The 17,325-nt window shown below is 39.7% G+C and overlaps 1 protein-coding gene across 3 annotated transcripts; it reads left to right on the top strand.

Moving 5' to 3' along the window:
* The first annotated feature begins 2,487 nt into the window (after window positions 1-2,487).
* Window positions 2,488-16,979, top strand: taok1a (TAO kinase 1a). Of its 3 annotated transcripts, none has more exons than XM_044203485.1 (20): window positions 2,488-2,836; window positions 5,946-6,193; window positions 7,326-7,397; window positions 7,503-7,604; window positions 7,724-7,769; window positions 7,908-8,004; window positions 8,129-8,242; window positions 8,353-8,444; window positions 8,683-8,776; window positions 8,889-8,970; window positions 9,082-9,249; window positions 9,414-9,614; window positions 9,820-9,948; window positions 10,332-10,568; window positions 10,669-10,797; window positions 10,903-11,106; window positions 11,250-11,489; window positions 11,852-12,064; window positions 12,211-12,393; window positions 13,176-16,979. In XM_044203485.1, the coding sequence occupies exons 2-20, from the start codon at window positions 6,062-6,064 to the stop codon at window positions 13,713-13,715; spliced, it is 3,075 nt and encodes a 1,024-aa protein (XP_044059420.1). In that variant the 5' UTR covers window positions 2,488-2,836; window positions 5,946-6,061; the 3' UTR covers window positions 13,716-16,979. The 3 variants fall into 3 exon arrangements, with proteins under 3 accessions (XP_044059420.1, XP_044059419.1, XP_044059422.1); XM_044203484.1 differs by having other exon boundaries at window positions 2,488-3,028; XM_044203487.1 differs by lacking the exon at window positions 2,488-2,836 and adding an exon at window positions 4,968-4,985.
* The last annotated feature ends 346 nt before the right edge of the window (window positions 16,980-17,325 follow it).

The raw sequence follows: 17,325 nt of genomic DNA, 5'->3' as shown, positions 1-17,325 counted from the left end.
ATCAATGAATTCATGGCTTTCACCAGTTTAGAGAAAAAATGAGTCTAATTTGCTCATGTTAAAGTTACTGTAAGTGGACGTTACCTGAACATAGACTGGGCTGGGTTTCTGCTCAAAGTATGGGGACACAATTAATGTTGACCAGCTAATAATAAAATGTAATGAATGACCAATCATTGGCTCTATCTCTTGCAGTAACTATCAGCATGACTATATATTCTGTGTATCCTGTGTACCCTGCGTAATTGCTGAGCACAAAAATTTAATTGGCTAACAAAACAAAACCACCAGTGACATCAGCACTGAAAATGCAGAGTTTTTATATCTGCAGAATGCAGTGGCCTTGATGAAGATCAGAAGAGGTGAAAGAGAAAAAGGAGAGAAAAAAGAGGACATTTCAAAGGGAGTAATGGGATGAGTAATATGCAATTATATTGCTGGTAGATGAGTAATGTGTCACATGAAGGCATCTTCTTTTACATCCACTTTATTTAACTGTTATCATCAACATCATTATCATTTAATTTTAATTTTATAGATTTGGTTGGTAGTTAAAGCCATCCCTTTCTGCTTTCTGTTATGCAGTTTGGTCTATAATGGACTCAAAACAGCCAAATTAACTACTGTCACATCTAGGTTTGCTTCCTTTCTTCATAGAGAAACTCCAACACACATGCAGCACCAGGCACATGTCCACACTCTAAAGAGGAAGCATGTCAAAGTAATGCAGTGTCCTCCATTCACATTCAAGCAGATCCAAAAGCCCTGTAAGAGCCAGCTTGAGTAGAACTTTGCCATTTGTTGGCTTTGCAACAGGCAGGCTATTGTGCAGGCGGAGTTACCATGCAGATAGTAATGGTTAGAGAGAGAGAGAGAGTTTGAGCTTGAAGGAGAGGCTATGGGGGGTTTCCTCTGTACACTGCTACATCATGCACAAGCCCACTAAATGCAGAGAAAACATAAGTAAACAAGAGCTGACTATCATGCACTGCCTAAGTGGAAAAATTGCATACTCTCAGTCTGCTGATGAAGGATTCTATAAGTATGATGTGAGTGCCATCTACAGTCACCCCTAGATATCCAGTTTTGAGGAAGCCAGCATTTATGCTGCTAATTATTAAAAACATTTCAGAAATTAAAGACAATTCAATATTTCATTTCAAAACGTCCCTATCTCAAGATCAATTATGGCTAGTGGTTTGAGATGCTTGCAATGTATCTGGTTTAAATCCTCAGGAAAAATACAATGGAGGGTATTGAGATGCACTCTTTGGCCTTCGAACAACAAGCCTACTGCCGAGGATCCCCAGGGCAAGGTACATAGCACACTGTTCCAGTGAAACTGCCCAGTAGCCAAAAGTAGAATAATTGTGTTTTTGCTGGTTAATTCCCTGGTTTGGACCATTAAAGTATTATCCTGTCAATGTGTGTATGTGTTTTGAATTGTGTTGTTATGGACCTGGGCAGGATGACAGTGAAATGTGCATATGGACTTCTTTGCCGAGGCAGTGTGGATAAACTGACATTGACTGCAAAGCTTATTTACTGCCAGTTAAAATATTTTCGTACACATAAAGGCCTGAAATAGTAAATTCTATATACACTACTTACACAATTAGAGCGTACAACATACACAGCAGTATATTCATTTGTATCATTAAAATAGCTTAAGCAGCAATATTTAAGAAAGAGTTCAGTTGAAACTGCAAATTAATGTTGCCCCCAAATTCTCTTTAAATGCTTTTTCATGTGTTTTTGGCCTAGGATTGCAATGTTGGTTTATAATCCATCAACACTACTACTGGCCAATCTGACATGAAATTTGGCATGTATATGCTTGGCCCCAATTCCTAAAGATTTTGGTAATCCCCTGATTTTTTTTATTTTAGCCAACATTAAGTCAAACTAATCTTCTTGAACAATATGTTTATGAACCAAAATGTTGGATCGTTGCTTAAAGAAAATTTGCTATTGATATTTATAGTACCCAGAGAATTAATTATTATGTTTTTGATGACCCCTTGACTCTTTTCTCTGGTGTTGCACCATCAAGCCAATAATTTCCACTTGTACATTAAATAGCCAATTAAATAACAGTAACATAAAATAATTTAATTGGCAGACTATCTGGAAATATACTGACCACGTTCATGCTCTTCAGAAGACAGAAGATAAAAATTTCGATTTTGTACACACTGAACTTTACTCTTATGCCACCTTCAACAGACTCACTACAGTGGGTCTCTAACTACTTTACAAAATGTGATCTAACAATCAAAATCATTTCTACTTTTCCATTCAAAAGTAATTGTTTTATATTATATAGGCTACCTATTCCAAGGCGTAGTCATTCAACTCAGAAACAAGTAGTAGCCTGGGAAAAAAGAGGAGATAGCCTGCTATACCGCAAATGAATAAAAAGTGAATAAAATAGTCTAGTATTTACTCTCCTATATATTATAGGCCGAGTGTTTTTTAATTATGTCTCCGCCTCTGGATGTTTTTGGGTCAGAGAGAGTTTACTGCAACTACACCAGGCAGGGCGGAACTGTTTGCAGTATGTCGAAGGAAGACGGACAGCCAGGCAGAGTTACAGCTCACAGCTAACTTGTTAACATGCCAGTATGCTAGGTTAAATCCCCAGTTGTTCTAACGACGTCGCGGATACTATTCGCGGCTTGTTTCTGGGTGTTTTGGAGGTGTTTGAACTTCCCTCACTTTCTCCCCAACGTATTTTCACGAAGGGAGGCGGCGGTGGAGCTCTCGGCTCGGCAGCCATCTTTGGACCTGCCTGGGAGTGGGATTCGACTATTCTGGCACCCCAGTTACTTCGAGGGTGGGGATTTTAACCTATAATAATTCACAAATCTGTATGTTATCATCGACTGACAGCGTTAAGAACCACAAGGATTTGGTGTACGAAATTACCGCACCGAGGATGAAACAGGAAGAATACTTTTATAATCCCAAACAGTTTTGAAATACACGACATTCTCTACAGTGCTGAAACCTGGCCTGTCAGGAGAGGGTGAGTTCCAGCTAACTGGCTAAGCTAACTTAGCAAACATCACATAGGTTAGCGTGCTAATTTAGCAATTTAATAGTACTTGACTCTGAAAGTTGGTTTAATTCCACATCATTCATGTAGTTACTCAACTGTTCACGTAGTAAACAGGTCGCGAACATTGCTTGGATTGTTTGATCATATGACACGTAACTTAGCTTAGCTAACGTTAAGTTTGGTGTGTAGCTAACATTACAGTCAACGTTGGCTAGTTGGGAGCTCCTCAAATCTCTGATTTGTTTGCGCACGCTAGAGAGTGTTGTTGGGTTTTTAAATTTCAGACTTGGTTAGTTTGATTTAGCCTACTTGTGTGACAGCTGAAACAGCTATTGGAAAGTGACAACTTTCGGAAAATCCCACTAAGTACTCTCTCTAATTCCACTTGTGTTGCAACTCCAGTAAAGTATTACCTAGCCACAGGTCAGGTAACTTAGGATATAACGCAGCCAGTCAGGCTATTCGTTTACCCCAGAAATGGTAGTTTTGCTGTAAGGCACACTTTGGTCATTTAATAGTGGTTTACATTTTTCAGAGTAATAGCAGTACTGTAGAACTTTGCAAGTGTTTACCTGTCCTCATAGACAAACTGATTAACGTTAGGCCCAATTGCCATCTCAGTCAATTAACGTACTGTAATGTAGGCCTGTACTTAAACATACATTGGTTAAAATATAGTCTTTGTGTTTTGTTCTTTGACATGGGTGGTAAAGACAAAGGAAACACTCGTGGTTGATACTGTGTGGTTATGTGTTTTTTGTGCTATGGATTGGAGTACTAAAAGGAAATTACTTAACTGACCGACATTACTTATAAGTTCAAATTGCATACTGATTTCTAAAAAGGGATGGCAGCATTTTGTAAAGATGAACTATCAGTATGATATGAAAGCTTTAAAAACCTTCTTTCACTGTGTCTAAAATTGCAGTGCATGTATGAAAGCAAGCCATTGCTGTTCAGTCAAGACAGACAAATAATCACTAGTCAACATGCTCACCAAGGTCCCTTCCTACCTCCCTATAGCTGCGTGAACAGGAAATGCTGAGAAATGCAGCGCAATGAGGACATACATTGGGAATTCCAGCCCTCCAACTTTGTTGTCCTGTCCTGCTGCATTCTTGTGCATGTGTGTGTGTTTGTTGGAACGCAGGGGTGTTTTTATGAAGGTATCAGTTATCATCACTCATTTTGTGCTCACATGTCCATAGCTGAAAATGCCATCATGAGATATGACAACAAGGCTTATTCATAAGCAACAATGTAGTAAAGGACAATGGCAATAAAGAGGCACAGTCCCACATGTTAATGAGGCTTTATTTCAGGGCTGTGGCTGCATCTGTGTGGAATAGTGAGTTGTTCAGTGTTGTTGTGAGACAAAAGATGTCTGCTTGAACTGGGGGCTGTTTCTCCCAGGCTGGGAAAGAAGTCTTGTGACTGTAGCGTCAGCTCTGCATCTGTTTGCAGCTGATCATCTGAGCCGCATGGCCTCAGTAAACTTTCCTCAGTGATCTTTTACAGTCTACATCTGTATTACAACAGTACAGCTGTATAACAAACAATTTAACAGGCAGCAAAGTAGTTAAAAGTTTAAGCCTGACAGTGGCGTTGTGGACCTATGCTATATTCTGTCCATTTCTGTCATTTTAAATGGTGAGTTCACCTAAAATTCAGTAAACAAACAAATGAAAAAATACACATTTTCCCTCATTTCGCTAGCGGTATCTAGTCATGCAGATAGTTTTGCTTTTACATGGTGAGCCTTTGAGATAAGGTTAGTTACACCCTACTATGGATATATTCTGAATTTTAGAAGAAAACAGTTCACAATGACAGCTGTGTTAAGTAAGGTTGATGGATTAGTCCCCGGGATATTATTTTTGGAAAAGCTGCTTTTTAAGTTATTCAAATATAATTTTTCAACACGGTGAGTACCACAAACAAATTATTTATCTGGAGTGAATTGGAATGTTGCAGATGTGGGTATCTCAAAACTAGGGCAAATAAAAGCAGAACTATAAGCATGGCTATAAACCACTATAGATGATTGAGAATAGGATAGAGTTTCTTTGTGATTTTGGTGATCTGACCCTTTAATCACTTCTAGGAAGGTTACATAGACAATGTTTGGTATGTTTGAGAATGTGTGTTTACCAAGTACTTACAGGTTTAACAAGTAGTCCCATCACTGGAATGCTTTGTTTCAGTTCAGGCATCTATCTCACAGTGAAGCAGTGCATTGTCGCCTCGGTTTCTTTGTTCGAGCTGGAGATTGTCAGCTGCAAGACGGTTCTTTGTATCCTCCTCACATCTGTCTGTCTACATACCAGTCACTGAAGGTGTGAGGGGAGGTTGTCAGGACACAGCCCACTGATTTCCTTACTGTATGTGCTGTTACTATGGAAACAGGAGACTTAGCTCTTGCTATCTCAGGATTTCCGACTGGCCATTCTCCACATTTGCACCTGACATCATGGTTCAGTTCATGTTTTGCGTATCCTTCTCTCGCTCAGGTTAATAGGCTCTGCAATAGCACAAATGGACAGTCAACAGTTTTTAGACAGATGTTTCAATTACCTATTGTTTCACATTGCCTCTCACTGTAACATATAGCATTATTAATATTGTACCATAACAATACCAGTGTAAAGGAAATTATTAGTAAGGTAAAGGTAATATGTGACTCTTACCCCAAAATATCCGAATTAACTTCTTAATCCACTGTTGGAGCATACTGTACTTCTCTGTTGTCCATTCAGTATTAATAATGAAGCCATGTAATTTATATTGCGGCACATGAATACATTAGGTTATATCACTCTGCTGCTGATGTTGTGTTTTTATTTTTTTTTATTGTACTCATTTTTGTTTTTCCTTGTACTTTTAGCTCTGAACACATATGAGACCACTGTCCTGCAGATGAGCCATCGGTGGGGGCTTTCAAGTCGCTGTCGCAGACCCAGATAGTTCCTGGCGGCAGCGGCATTGCCCCCACTCCCCAGTATGCCCAACAGCAGTCGGGCGGGGAGCCTGAAGGACCCCGAAATTGCTGATCTCTTCTTCAAGGAGGACCCAGAAAAGCTCTACGCAGATCTGCGTGAGATTGGACATGGCAGCTTTGGTGCTGTATATTTTGTGAGTATTTTGCAATATAAGGCTATGGTCCAAGCCTAAGGGCATGTTCAGTCTGACAAAAAAACGCAGCCTCCTCATTCATTTCAGTGAGGAGTATTGGCACATAGAGGCACATAGGGACACATAGGGCTCTGGCAAAAAAATAAAGGGTTGTCAGGGCAGAAAAGTTAATCAAATACATTCAAGCACACATCTCTGGTATAACACTGTGTAACATGAATGGTGTAATTCAATTCAAGATCATTGTTACAGAGGATAAAATTATTACTTTCCGAAAATTAGGAAAATCCTGTCTCATAGTACTATAAACCACTAATAAAGCCTGTCAAATATATACAGAATAGGCTTGAAGAATGGGGCTTTGTAGCCTTGAAGGTCATTGATATTGATTAATCATTGTTTTGTTTTAGTGTTCGACAATTGGAGAGCATTGTTCTATGAACCACAGATCCTTTTAAACATTTCAGAATATTTCAGAATGAGTCTAAAAATGCAGAACTGTTTTAGCGACACTGTCTCAGTGTGTCAGCTTTGACTTCCAGCAAATTACTGAGCAAGCACACAACAGTAAAAATCAATTATTGGGATATTTTGCAATTATGATGGTATATTTTTGTCTCAGTATCTTTGAAAATGTGATATTTTGAGTGTGACTTGGTGCTTTTGCACAGTGTGTTAGCTGAAATGAGTTATGTAGTCTCTGTAATGTGGATATTATGCACAAGCAGTCAGAAGCATTCATTGCTTATGCCAGTCAGCTTGCAGAGAATTGTATCACAAGTCCCAATTTGTTGTTTTGATACAATGCCATGTTGCCCCAACAGCTACATTGAGTCTACGTAGTCTGAATTCTAATCATGGATGGATCATGTAGTTGAGTCTCTAATACAGTTTGGTAAATTTAAGCATTACAGGCAAATAATACAGACCTATTAATTATCATTACCAATTAATTATCATGGGTATCTCAAAATATTGTTCAAAACTTGTACTGTAACAGAAATACTTTGATCCCTTAGGGGAAACTCTTTAACCCATGTAGCCTAAGTCACTAAACTAAAACTTAAATCATTGGTAAAGTTATGGGGTGAAGATGACAATCTCACCAATAAGTAATGTACTTATCATTCAGGCACGGGATGTGCGGACAAATGAGGTGGTTGCCATCAAGAAGATGTCTTATACTGGGAAGCAGTCCAGTGAGGTATGATAGCTTTCACTAACCTATATCATGTTAACAGGCAATTGTTTATTCATGAATGTTGTTTTGTTCGTTGTTATAGTCCTCTGATTTTTACTATTTTCACAGAAATGGCAAGACATAATAAAGGAGGTGAAATTCCTGCAGAGAATACAACACCCCAACAGCATAGAGTACAAAGGATGTTACCTGCGAGAGCAAACTGCCTGGGTAAGCTTCTATATGAGAGCGTCGATGATGATGATGATGCTATATGACTAAAATGTATTACCCACTGATAAAGAGGGTAAAAAATAAATTCACACAAAACACTCTTTATTTCATTTCAGCTGGTAATGGAGTATTGTCTAGGCTCTGCTTCAGATTTGTTAGAAGGTGAGTTGAAAACCTTTGAACTCCTGATCATTGCATGAGGCTGCATGACGACTAGCAGAGAAGGTAGTGTACTCCTATTTCAAGTTTATCCTTGCCACTTTTTTCTTGATTTACATCTCTGTTGGTGGTCCCTTCCAGTTCACAAGAAACCTCTGCAAGAAGTTGAAATAGCGGCAATTACCCATGGTGCTCTTCAAGGGTTGGCTTATCTTCATTCCCATAACATGATTCATCGGTAAGTGTTTCAAGTGTTTGGGAGCATGCTGGGCACCAAGTGCTTATGCCCTCAGGCGTTCTGTCGTCTGTGTAGAGCTGTAATAATCAGGCAGTTCTGTAATAAATTCTTCTGTGTTTGACAGAGATATCAAGGCAGGAAACGTCTTGCTGACGGAGCCAGGGCAGGTAAAACTAGCAGATTTTGGTTCTGCCTCCATCGCCTGTCCTGCCAACTCCTTTGTTGGGACTCCATATTGGTACGTTACAAAACATGTACATTAACAGTTTCTCGCAGAGCACCTTTGTGGATTTTTCATTAAATGGACATTTACATATTTTTATGTGTTGAATGCGTTTGTTTTCTCAGGATGGCTCCAGAAGTAATTTTAGCTATGGATGAGGGTCAGTATGATGGAAAGGTGGACATTTGGTCTTTGGGAATAACCTGCATTGAATTGGGTACGGTCACTGTTCTTTATGGCCTGATTCATATCTAAGATTTAGACCTCATTTGTTGTTGCATTGCTTGCATCAACATCTATCTCTTTATACACTTTAACAAACATCTCTTAGCCAACATTAATTTTGCTCACTTAGTCAGTCAATAACTGAATAATATTGCTCTTTCTTCCTCTCATAATTTCATTTTTCTTCACAACATCTGACTCCTTGATGTAACCTGCTACTTGGTTTGTAGCTGAAAGGAAGCCTCCACTGTTCAACATGAATGCAATGAGTGCCTTATACCATATAGCACAGAATGAGAGCCCCACGCTGCAGTCTAGTGAATGGTGAGTTTAGAATAAAATTTTTAAATTAAAAAGAGCTGGTGTAATGTTTCTTAAACAAACTTCAGTCCAAAAAATAACTGCAGTTTTTCCACATTCCATCTCTCAACTTTAGGACGGATTATTTCCGAAACTTTGTAGATTCTTGCCTTCAGAAATTTCCCCAGGATAGGCCGAACTCTGAGGAGCTCTTAAAGGTAAGAATCAAAAAATGGCTATGACAGACTTATGTTTTATGGTTAATCCCTATAACCACATTAGAATTCAGGATTTTAATGCAAGAGGTCTTTTCTGTGTTCTACCTCCAGCATGCATTTGTCCAACGTGAGCGACCAGAATCAGTTCTAATAGACCTGATAAATCGGACTAAGGATGCAGTGCGGGAGCTGGACAATCTGCAGTATCGTAAAATGAAGAAGATCTTGTTTCAGGAAGCCCACAATGGCCCCACAACTGAGGCACAAGATGAAGAGGAGGTCTGTCATATGAATGTTTCAACTGCTGCTAGCTTGCATCTATCTCTTTCTCCATTTCTGTCACCTCCAGTGTAGCGGGGTTGCATTTTATAGTATTGTGTCATCCTATGTTATAGAGCATTGGTGTAACCTTGTTACTACCTGTCGTGTGTGTTTATTTTTAGGAGCCAGAACACAGTGTGGGTAGGACGGGTACAGTGAACAGTGTGGGGAGCAACCAATCCATACCCAGTATGTCAATCAGTGCCAGTTCCCAGAGCAGCTCTGTCAACAGTCTAACAGATGCAGGCGATGACAAGAGTGAAGTGGACATGGAGGGAGACCACACAGTCATGTCCAACAGCTCTGTGATACACCTGAAACCGGTAAGAAGTTCAGGTTCCAGTCTGACCTGCAGCCGTGTTATATGGTGTTCACTGTTTACTGAAAATTTATTATAGAAATTGATTATTATTACATGATTCATTATTATTCATTCATTTAAAATACAACATGAGACAAAAGTTTGGTTGCTTTGCAGTATCTTGTTCTGCTTTTTACATGTTCTGTGCATTTTTGCCTACTTTTCAGGAGGAAGAGTCATATAATGAAGAGTCAGAACCTCACACCCGGCCAACTGAGCCACAGTCCCCGCCTGCACACACTCCACGGCCAAAACGGAACCGCGAACACTTTGCTACTATACGCACAGCCTCAGTGGTAATAACACAGTTATTGTATTTGCAGATCAAATAAGAAGATGGCTAAAATAACAGCTTGATAATTAAATTAACTGCTTGTATGCCTGCTGTAAATTTTGTTCAAAGTCAAAAATCTTCTGACATATTGTCCTCGAGAGCATTGAATGCTTTTGCGTTAAGACTAGAAAGTAGTAATTTTGTATGTAATCAAAAGCAGAGCCATGATCCAGCTTGTGACATTTGAAGCACTTAAAAAAATTATTGTCCATTTTCTCCATATTGTCTTAAATACCTCCGTTTTACATAATACATATGGTAGCCTCACACATATATTGTTTTTTGAAAAACTAGTTCTTTCCACCACAACAATATAAAGAGAATCATGTGTCTTGTGTTTGCCAGCTCACTCGCCAAATTAAGGAACATGAGCAGGATTCTGAGTTAAGGGAGCAGATATTGGGCTACAAGCGCATGAGGCGGCAGCACCAGAAACAGCTGATGGCTCTGGAAAACAAGCTGAAGGCTGAAATGGATGAGCACAGACTCCGCCTGGACAAGGAGCTGGAGAACCAGAGGAATAGCTTTGCCCAGGAGATGGAGAAACTGATCAAGAAGCACCAGGCGTCCATGGAGAAAGATGTATGCTTTCAGCTCATTTGTGTGTTCACTTAAGAGTTACTAAACACTGGCTTTTATTTTATCTAGAGCAAACTGATCATGATGTGCATTTCTCCATTAGGCAAAAACTTTTAGCAATGATGAAAAGAAGTTCCAACAACATATTCAGAGTCAGCAGAAGAAAGAGCTCAACAGCTTCCTAGAATCTCAGAAACGGGAGTATAAACTTCGCAAGGAACAACTCAAAGAGGTAGGTACATTAGTGCTTTTCAGTTTACTTACATACAGCAAATGGACATAAATCAGTACTATGAAGTCTGTTCAACTAGTGACCTGCAATCTTTTTTCCGTTTAGGAGTTGAATGAAAACCAGTCAACACCCAAGAAAGAAAAGCAAGAGTGGCTGTCCAAGCAGAAGGAGAACTTCCAACACTTCCAAGCAGAGGAAGAGGCCGACTTACAGCGCAGACAGAGGCAGTATCTGGAGCTGGAGTGCCGCAGGTTCAAACGGAGGATCTTGATTGCTCGCCACAATATTGAGCAGGACTTAGTGCGTGAGGTCAGCACTCTTATCTCCTAGATTGTACTGCTGGGTCTTGAATGTTATATTGATTAAGGAATTAACAAACTAAAATTTTGTTATCTTTGGTGCGTGACAATCTCATCTCTTTGTTGTTTGTCTCTCCATGTGCACATAATTAGGAGCTAAACAAGCGTCAGACCCAGAAGGACTTGGAACATGCCATGCTTCTCCGGCACCATGAGTCCATGCAAGAGCTGGAGTTCCGCCAGCTCAACACCATCCAAAAGACGAGGGCTGAGCTGATCCGCCTGCAGCACCAGACGGAGCTCACCAATCAGCAGGAGTACAACAAGAGGAGGGAGAGGGAACTTCGACGCAAACACGTTATGGAGGTTCGCCAGCAACCCAAGAGCCTCAAGGTGAGAACTGAGCTTGTCAAATATGCAATTCACAATTTATCAGGCAGACCTATTCTTTATCTTGAATTAGCCAAGATGTGCTGAACCATGCTGATCCGTAGAATTCAGAGTAAAAAGACTGTATCAGAGTTATGAGTGTGCAGCTTTTATCTCACCTTTAGTTAGGCAAACAGTGTTAAAATAGGATTGAATAGAAGCTTGCCTGTGTTTCTTATTCATGTAATGCCTGGTTTACCAGTTCTACCTGCTTGGTCTGATTGTACAGACCTAATGTAGATAATAAGCTTCTGTTTCTGTGTTGTTCAATGCTTGCTTTTAAATATAAAGAAATACATAATTGAATACTTTTCTCTATAACATAGTCCAAAGAGCTACAGATCAAGAAGCAGTTCCAAGACACATGTAAGATCCAGACAAGGCAGTACAAAGCACTGAGGAACCATCTGTTGGAGACCACACCAAAGTCAGAGCACAAGGCTGTCCTTAAACGGCTGAAGCAGGAGCAGCACCGCAAACTTGCCATCTTGGCTGAGCAGTATGACCACTCCATCAATGAGATGCTTTCCACTCAGGCGGTGAGTCTGGCAATGCCAGGAATGTAGAAAACCATGAAGGCGCCACCCACTTTTACATTTTGCCATCTTTTAGAGGATGTGTCCAAATCAGTTATGGTTGTGTGTGTATTTTACTCACTGGATCCTGATCTTCTTTCTGTCCTTAGCTACGTCTGGATGAGACTCAGGAGGCTCAGTGCCAAGCCCTACGAATGCAACTACAGCAGGAGCTGGAGCTTCTCAACGCCTACCAGAGCAAGATCAAGATGCAGACAGATGCCCAGCATGAACGCGAGAGGAAAGACCTGGAGCAGAGGGTGTCACTCCGAAGGGCCCTGCTGGAACAGAAGGTTGTCCTATATCATATTATCATGTGGAGATTTACTGACTCCATGATTATTGGCAAGATTTGAGTTTTAGAGGTACTTTCAATTTAAAAGCCCAGATTATTAGACCTGCTCTGGGGTTAAGCTATCCTGGGATTTACAACGGACTCCGTGTAAAATGATAAAGGTGTCATTTTTCCAGCCATAAAAAAAAAAAAGCCACAAAATTAACAGAGTAAAGGCGATTTCAAACAAGCAGTCTGTACACATCAAATCAGTCCTGGACAGGTTTAATTAGGTAAAATAATTTAAAACACCAGTGTATGTGTACCATGGGTGTGTTGGGCCTTTAAGAGTAACTGAACAATAAGCTTTTTTCACAGCAGATATTTTGACTTGTCATAGTAGTTAAAGCACAGGTGTTACTAAAAATATTAACGATGACTCTGCATGCACAATACCAGGACACTGAAACTGAAGCTTCTAAATGGATGAATGAATGAGGAATTCAGCCATCATTAATTTTATTATTTACACCTGTGCTTTTCCTTAAGAGTTTTACAGTGCATATGAATTTAGGAAAAAAATAATCTCTAGTCCATTTAGGAAACAATTTTCATGCCCCACTGTCTGATATTAGGTCATGTCCACACTTCACTTCTATTCCAAAAATCTGTTTTTGTACCTTTTTTATGTTTTGGTCGATGGATGGATGCCAGTCGATCACAGTGCAGTTAAACATATCTGCTAATTGTGAAGCACATATATGAACATTATTTACAAATTTTTTTTAAATTTTTCTGTAGATTGAGGAGGAGATGCTGTCCTTGCAGACTGAACGCTTGGAGCGAATCCGGAGCCTGCTGGAACGTCAAGCCCGAGAAGTTGAGGCTTTTGACTCCGAGAGTATGCGCCTGGGCTTCAGCAACATGGTGCTATCAAACATCTCCCCAGAGGGCCTCAGCAGGAGCTTTCCTGGGGCTCCAGGAAGTTGGAGTCACCATCAGCAACAGCACCCATCTGGGAGTGCTCACGGGTCACACTGGGGCAGTGGCAGTCTGGGCACAGGGTCAAGCCACCAAGGCAGCCATCACCACTATCACTCCAGTCCGGGGGGGGCACCCATGCAGCAAGGCTGGGGGCAGGGCATGCAGGGAGGTGGGGGTCCATCACCATGGGGCCACCCATCAGCAGGAGCCCTGGTCTCCCGCAGCAGTGGAGGTGTACAGAACAGCCCCCAAGCAATGGGGAGGACACCCTCAGGAGGGCGCAGTGAGCAGGCCATGAGCAGGAGTACCAGTGTCACCTCTCAAATATCTAACGGGTCACACCTCTCCTACACATAGATGTCAGCCCTGGAGTCAGGGTTTGAGCATGGAGATGTAGAATCCAACAAACACAGCAGGATAGAGTATTGGCTGAGCTCTGCTGCTCTGTCTCTCTCTGCGACACTTCCCCTCCGTTTCTCCCGTGTACAGATGTGGGGGTGTGATGAAATAAATGTTGCTCAGGTCAAAAGGGCTGGAAGAGACGCAGCCCGTCCTCACGGCAGTTGATCGGCACACATACAGATCCTTAAATTTATGTTACATAAGCAATTTGAGTGTCAACACATAATACTTTCATTTGTTTTCATTTACAGCTCTCTCCTTTGGAATTTTTAAAATATATGTTTTGTGCTATTCACAGCCATTGCTCTCATTTTGCACATGAAACACTGTTAGAAAAGCCTTTAACATGTGTTAACTATGTCCTTAGAAATGTGGTATCAAACAATCACAGTAAACTGATTTTATATAGCACTCCCCTCATTCACTCTCCCAATTCATACTCAGTTATACACTGGTTGATTATTTGATGGTGGTCAGAAATGCAGCAGACCTAACTAAAGGTGCTTTGCTGTTGTGATACCAGCCTGCTGTAATGGTCATTGTGATAAATTAGATGCCTCCTTTTTATTCAGTAGTTTTATTTCACCTGATTTCCTGGTCATCAGCCAAAATGAGACTTGACAAATTCAGAGCCAAATAAACTAATCTTAACTGCTTCAGGCTTATGCTACAACACTACTTCAGTGCCTTTTAACCTTTGACTATAGAAATTGGTCTCAGTCTATGTTTATAGTTTAATATTTTAAATTTCATCATCAGTTGCCAGTGTATGTTTAGTTCAGTCTTTTAATACCTGTGATTTTAGTTCCAGAGGTCCCAAATACTTTTGTCAGATTACTGTATTCACTGTGTATGCAGTAAATTTGGTTCAAATCTTGAAGAAGTACACATTCACAGGAGGAATTGTGAGGGGGAAAAAAGGAGACTCATTTGCCTTCAAAAACAATCCTTATATTGATCTGTTGATTTTTATTAGTGCCTTTTTAAAACTGCTGCCTTTTTCAAAGCACTTTATACAGCTACATATGTGTAACATTAATATTTGACTTATTTTCGCAAAGCACCTGGTAGATGAGTGTTTTGTCGGTACGTATGTAGGTAAGTTAAGGAGTCGAACTAACCTGTGCTGTGATTTTGTTTTGTTTTTTGCTTTTTTTAGGAGCAATTTCCCAAGTACAGACAAGGCCTAGTGTATGTTAACATACAGTATGTGAGTGAAGGAATTTTCCCCCTTTCTGCAGCTTTTACTGTGTTTTGAAACTGTAGAGGTTAGTTATCTCCTCTGTGTGTTTCTGCTGAATTTTGATTGAATAGATGATGTGAGGATGCTGCAGTGTTTTTAGATATGTTTTGGCTACCATTTCCATAAAACAAACTGAAAAGAATCCATTATGTGCAGGCAGGTAGCTTAAGGTAATTGTCATGACCATGACAGCAGGCTTGGCACTACTTAGAAAACTATAACACTGTTTAAAAAACGTTGGGGCCCAGTTGAGTAACACTAAAAATTTAAAAGGTGCTAAGTTATAAATGTTACACCATCTCATCAGAACAACAGCCAAATACAAAATAAATGTGGCAAAAAGCACTTAGGTATTCCTTTGATAGCTCTAGCAGCTCCTCCAATAATATCTGTTTCTGTTCGCTCCCTTCTCTCTGCTTTGTGGTTGAAATATCATTAGAAAAGTTGGTGCCCTTTTAACAGCCTCTCTGTTCAAGTTAGGCTTTCCATTTCCATAGAGAGAATTTTAACAGACTTAGTGGAAAAGGCCTTTTAAGGATAATGATCCAGAGATGATAAGGATGTATGCTCCACAAATGAATCACAAAGCTGGAGTTAAATGTTCATATGTGTATATTGTATTGAAGAAAACATTTAAAGACTAAACTCTCATTTTAAGAAAATAATTTCTAAAACTAACTTTATTTAACTGACAGACCACACTGATATTAGCAAACCTTTCACTCAAAGTGAAAGTGATGTTGAGTTGTCTGGACATAGCTCATTGGAAAATATTCTTGGTTTTGTGTGCACAGACAGAATGCCTCATATGCATGTATTTGCTGTCATCTCCTTTTAAATGCCACTTATTTAGCCAACCAGCCATCTCTGAGCATTATCACTGCAGAGTTTGTTCTCCCACACTACACGTTTGACTGTTTGACCAATCTGATTCAGAGTCACCTTTTCAGATGCTGGCTCTTTCTGAATGTCATACTGTGATATATTCCTATCACATTTGAGGACACAAAAATGCTGGGGTATTTTTCTTAAATAGGTGGGATTTTAATTTTTAACATTTTCAACTACCTACCTAGACAGTATGCATTATGTCAAGTTACATATGGTTTGGTCCCAAAACTCTTCCTTTTTTTTTTTAATGCCAAGTGACTAGTTCCAGCTACTGTAACACAGCAGGTTATATTAATATTTTTTTTCTGATTTATTGATATTTGGTAAAGAAAAGGGGAATGTATTTATCATGATCGGAATCTTAACTTAAGTCAAAAGCCAAGAGTTTGAATGTTACACACACATGCCAACCTTACGTTATCTCAATGTTGTGTGTGAGGGAATCTGGATATTGTCGTCAATCATTGTCGGTCATAAGACCTTTCCACTGACCTGGATTTTATTTTTTTAGTTTAACTTGATGTCAAATTTTGTCCTACTGACTGAAAGCATAAAGGATACTGAATGAGAATCGGCAACAGTAAATGGTGATCCATTCTATGGTCAAACACTGTGCCATATCTGAGTTGCCAAGCCCAGATACCACTGCATTGTCTCATCTCCCTGGTTTTACCTATCATTGGGCTGACGGCATGAAATGTATGAAACCTAAAAACAAGTTGGTTCTGGTCTAGTGGCCAAAGTGAAAAGGCTTGAAAAGATGACGTGGTGACAGGCAAATTATGAAAAGAGATTGCATTTCTTTGAAGATGTCAGTATTCTTCTTTGGCACATTACCACTACAACTCATAACCTGTATTAAACTGTATAGATGGTGGAACTTGTTATTGAATGTCATTGAGATTATGAAGATACTACATAAGAGATGGTAAAGTACTAAAAGTGGATTTAAATTGTGTAAAAAGATTCATAAAACAGAATAAAAATAGGATCAAATTTACTATTTTGTTTGTATTATATCTACTATTGTGTTGGCAGAGGGATATTGAACAGAAATCAGCTGTAATAAAGTAATTTTAGTATAAGTTGCCTCGTGTTTTGTTTTTTGTACCTGAAGTATGCAAATTTAGTTTGTTATAGTATGGCATTGCTTGAGAGTACTGTGCCATACACGATATAATATTGATGCTACTTACATGGGATTTTAGAAACGGCATGACAGGACCTCTGAAGGTGCTAGGATCACATCTTGGGAATCAAGCAATCAATCAATCAACCAATGTTAAAACTGGTCTCAGAAGCGGAAGTACATGCGACGTGATACGTGACGAGCATTGTAAACAAACTGAGTGTTTAGCAAGACTGGAAAAAGGAATGCCGTCTCAAGAGTCTTTGAATTGAGTAAGTAAACAGTCTTCCAACACGAATCAA

The sequence above is a fragment of the Siniperca chuatsi genome, linkage group LG7, assembly GCF_020085105.1.
Source record: "Siniperca chuatsi isolate FFG_IHB_CAS linkage group LG7, ASM2008510v1, whole genome shotgun sequence".
NCBI classification, from domain to species: Eukaryota; Metazoa; Chordata; class Actinopteri; order Centrarchiformes; family Sinipercidae; genus Siniperca; species Siniperca chuatsi.
This window is presented reverse-complemented; position numbering and strand designations above follow the sequence as displayed.

What these genes read in the sequence shown, in the direction of transcription:
- taok1a (XM_044203485.1), top strand. Translation starts at nt 6,062, where the DNA reads ATGCCCAACAGCAGTCGGGCGGGGAGCCTGAAGGACCCCGAAATTGCT. An exon ending in TTTGTTGGGACTCCATATTG is followed by an intron (nt 8,243 to 8,352) that starts GTACGTTACAAA and finishes TTGTTTTCTCAG; the next exon opens with GATGGCTCCAGAAGTAATTT. An exon ending in CTATACGCACAGCCTCAGTG is followed by an intron (nt 9,949 to 10,331) that starts GTAATAACACAG and finishes TGTGTTTGCCAG; the next exon opens with CTCACTCGCCAAATTAAGGA.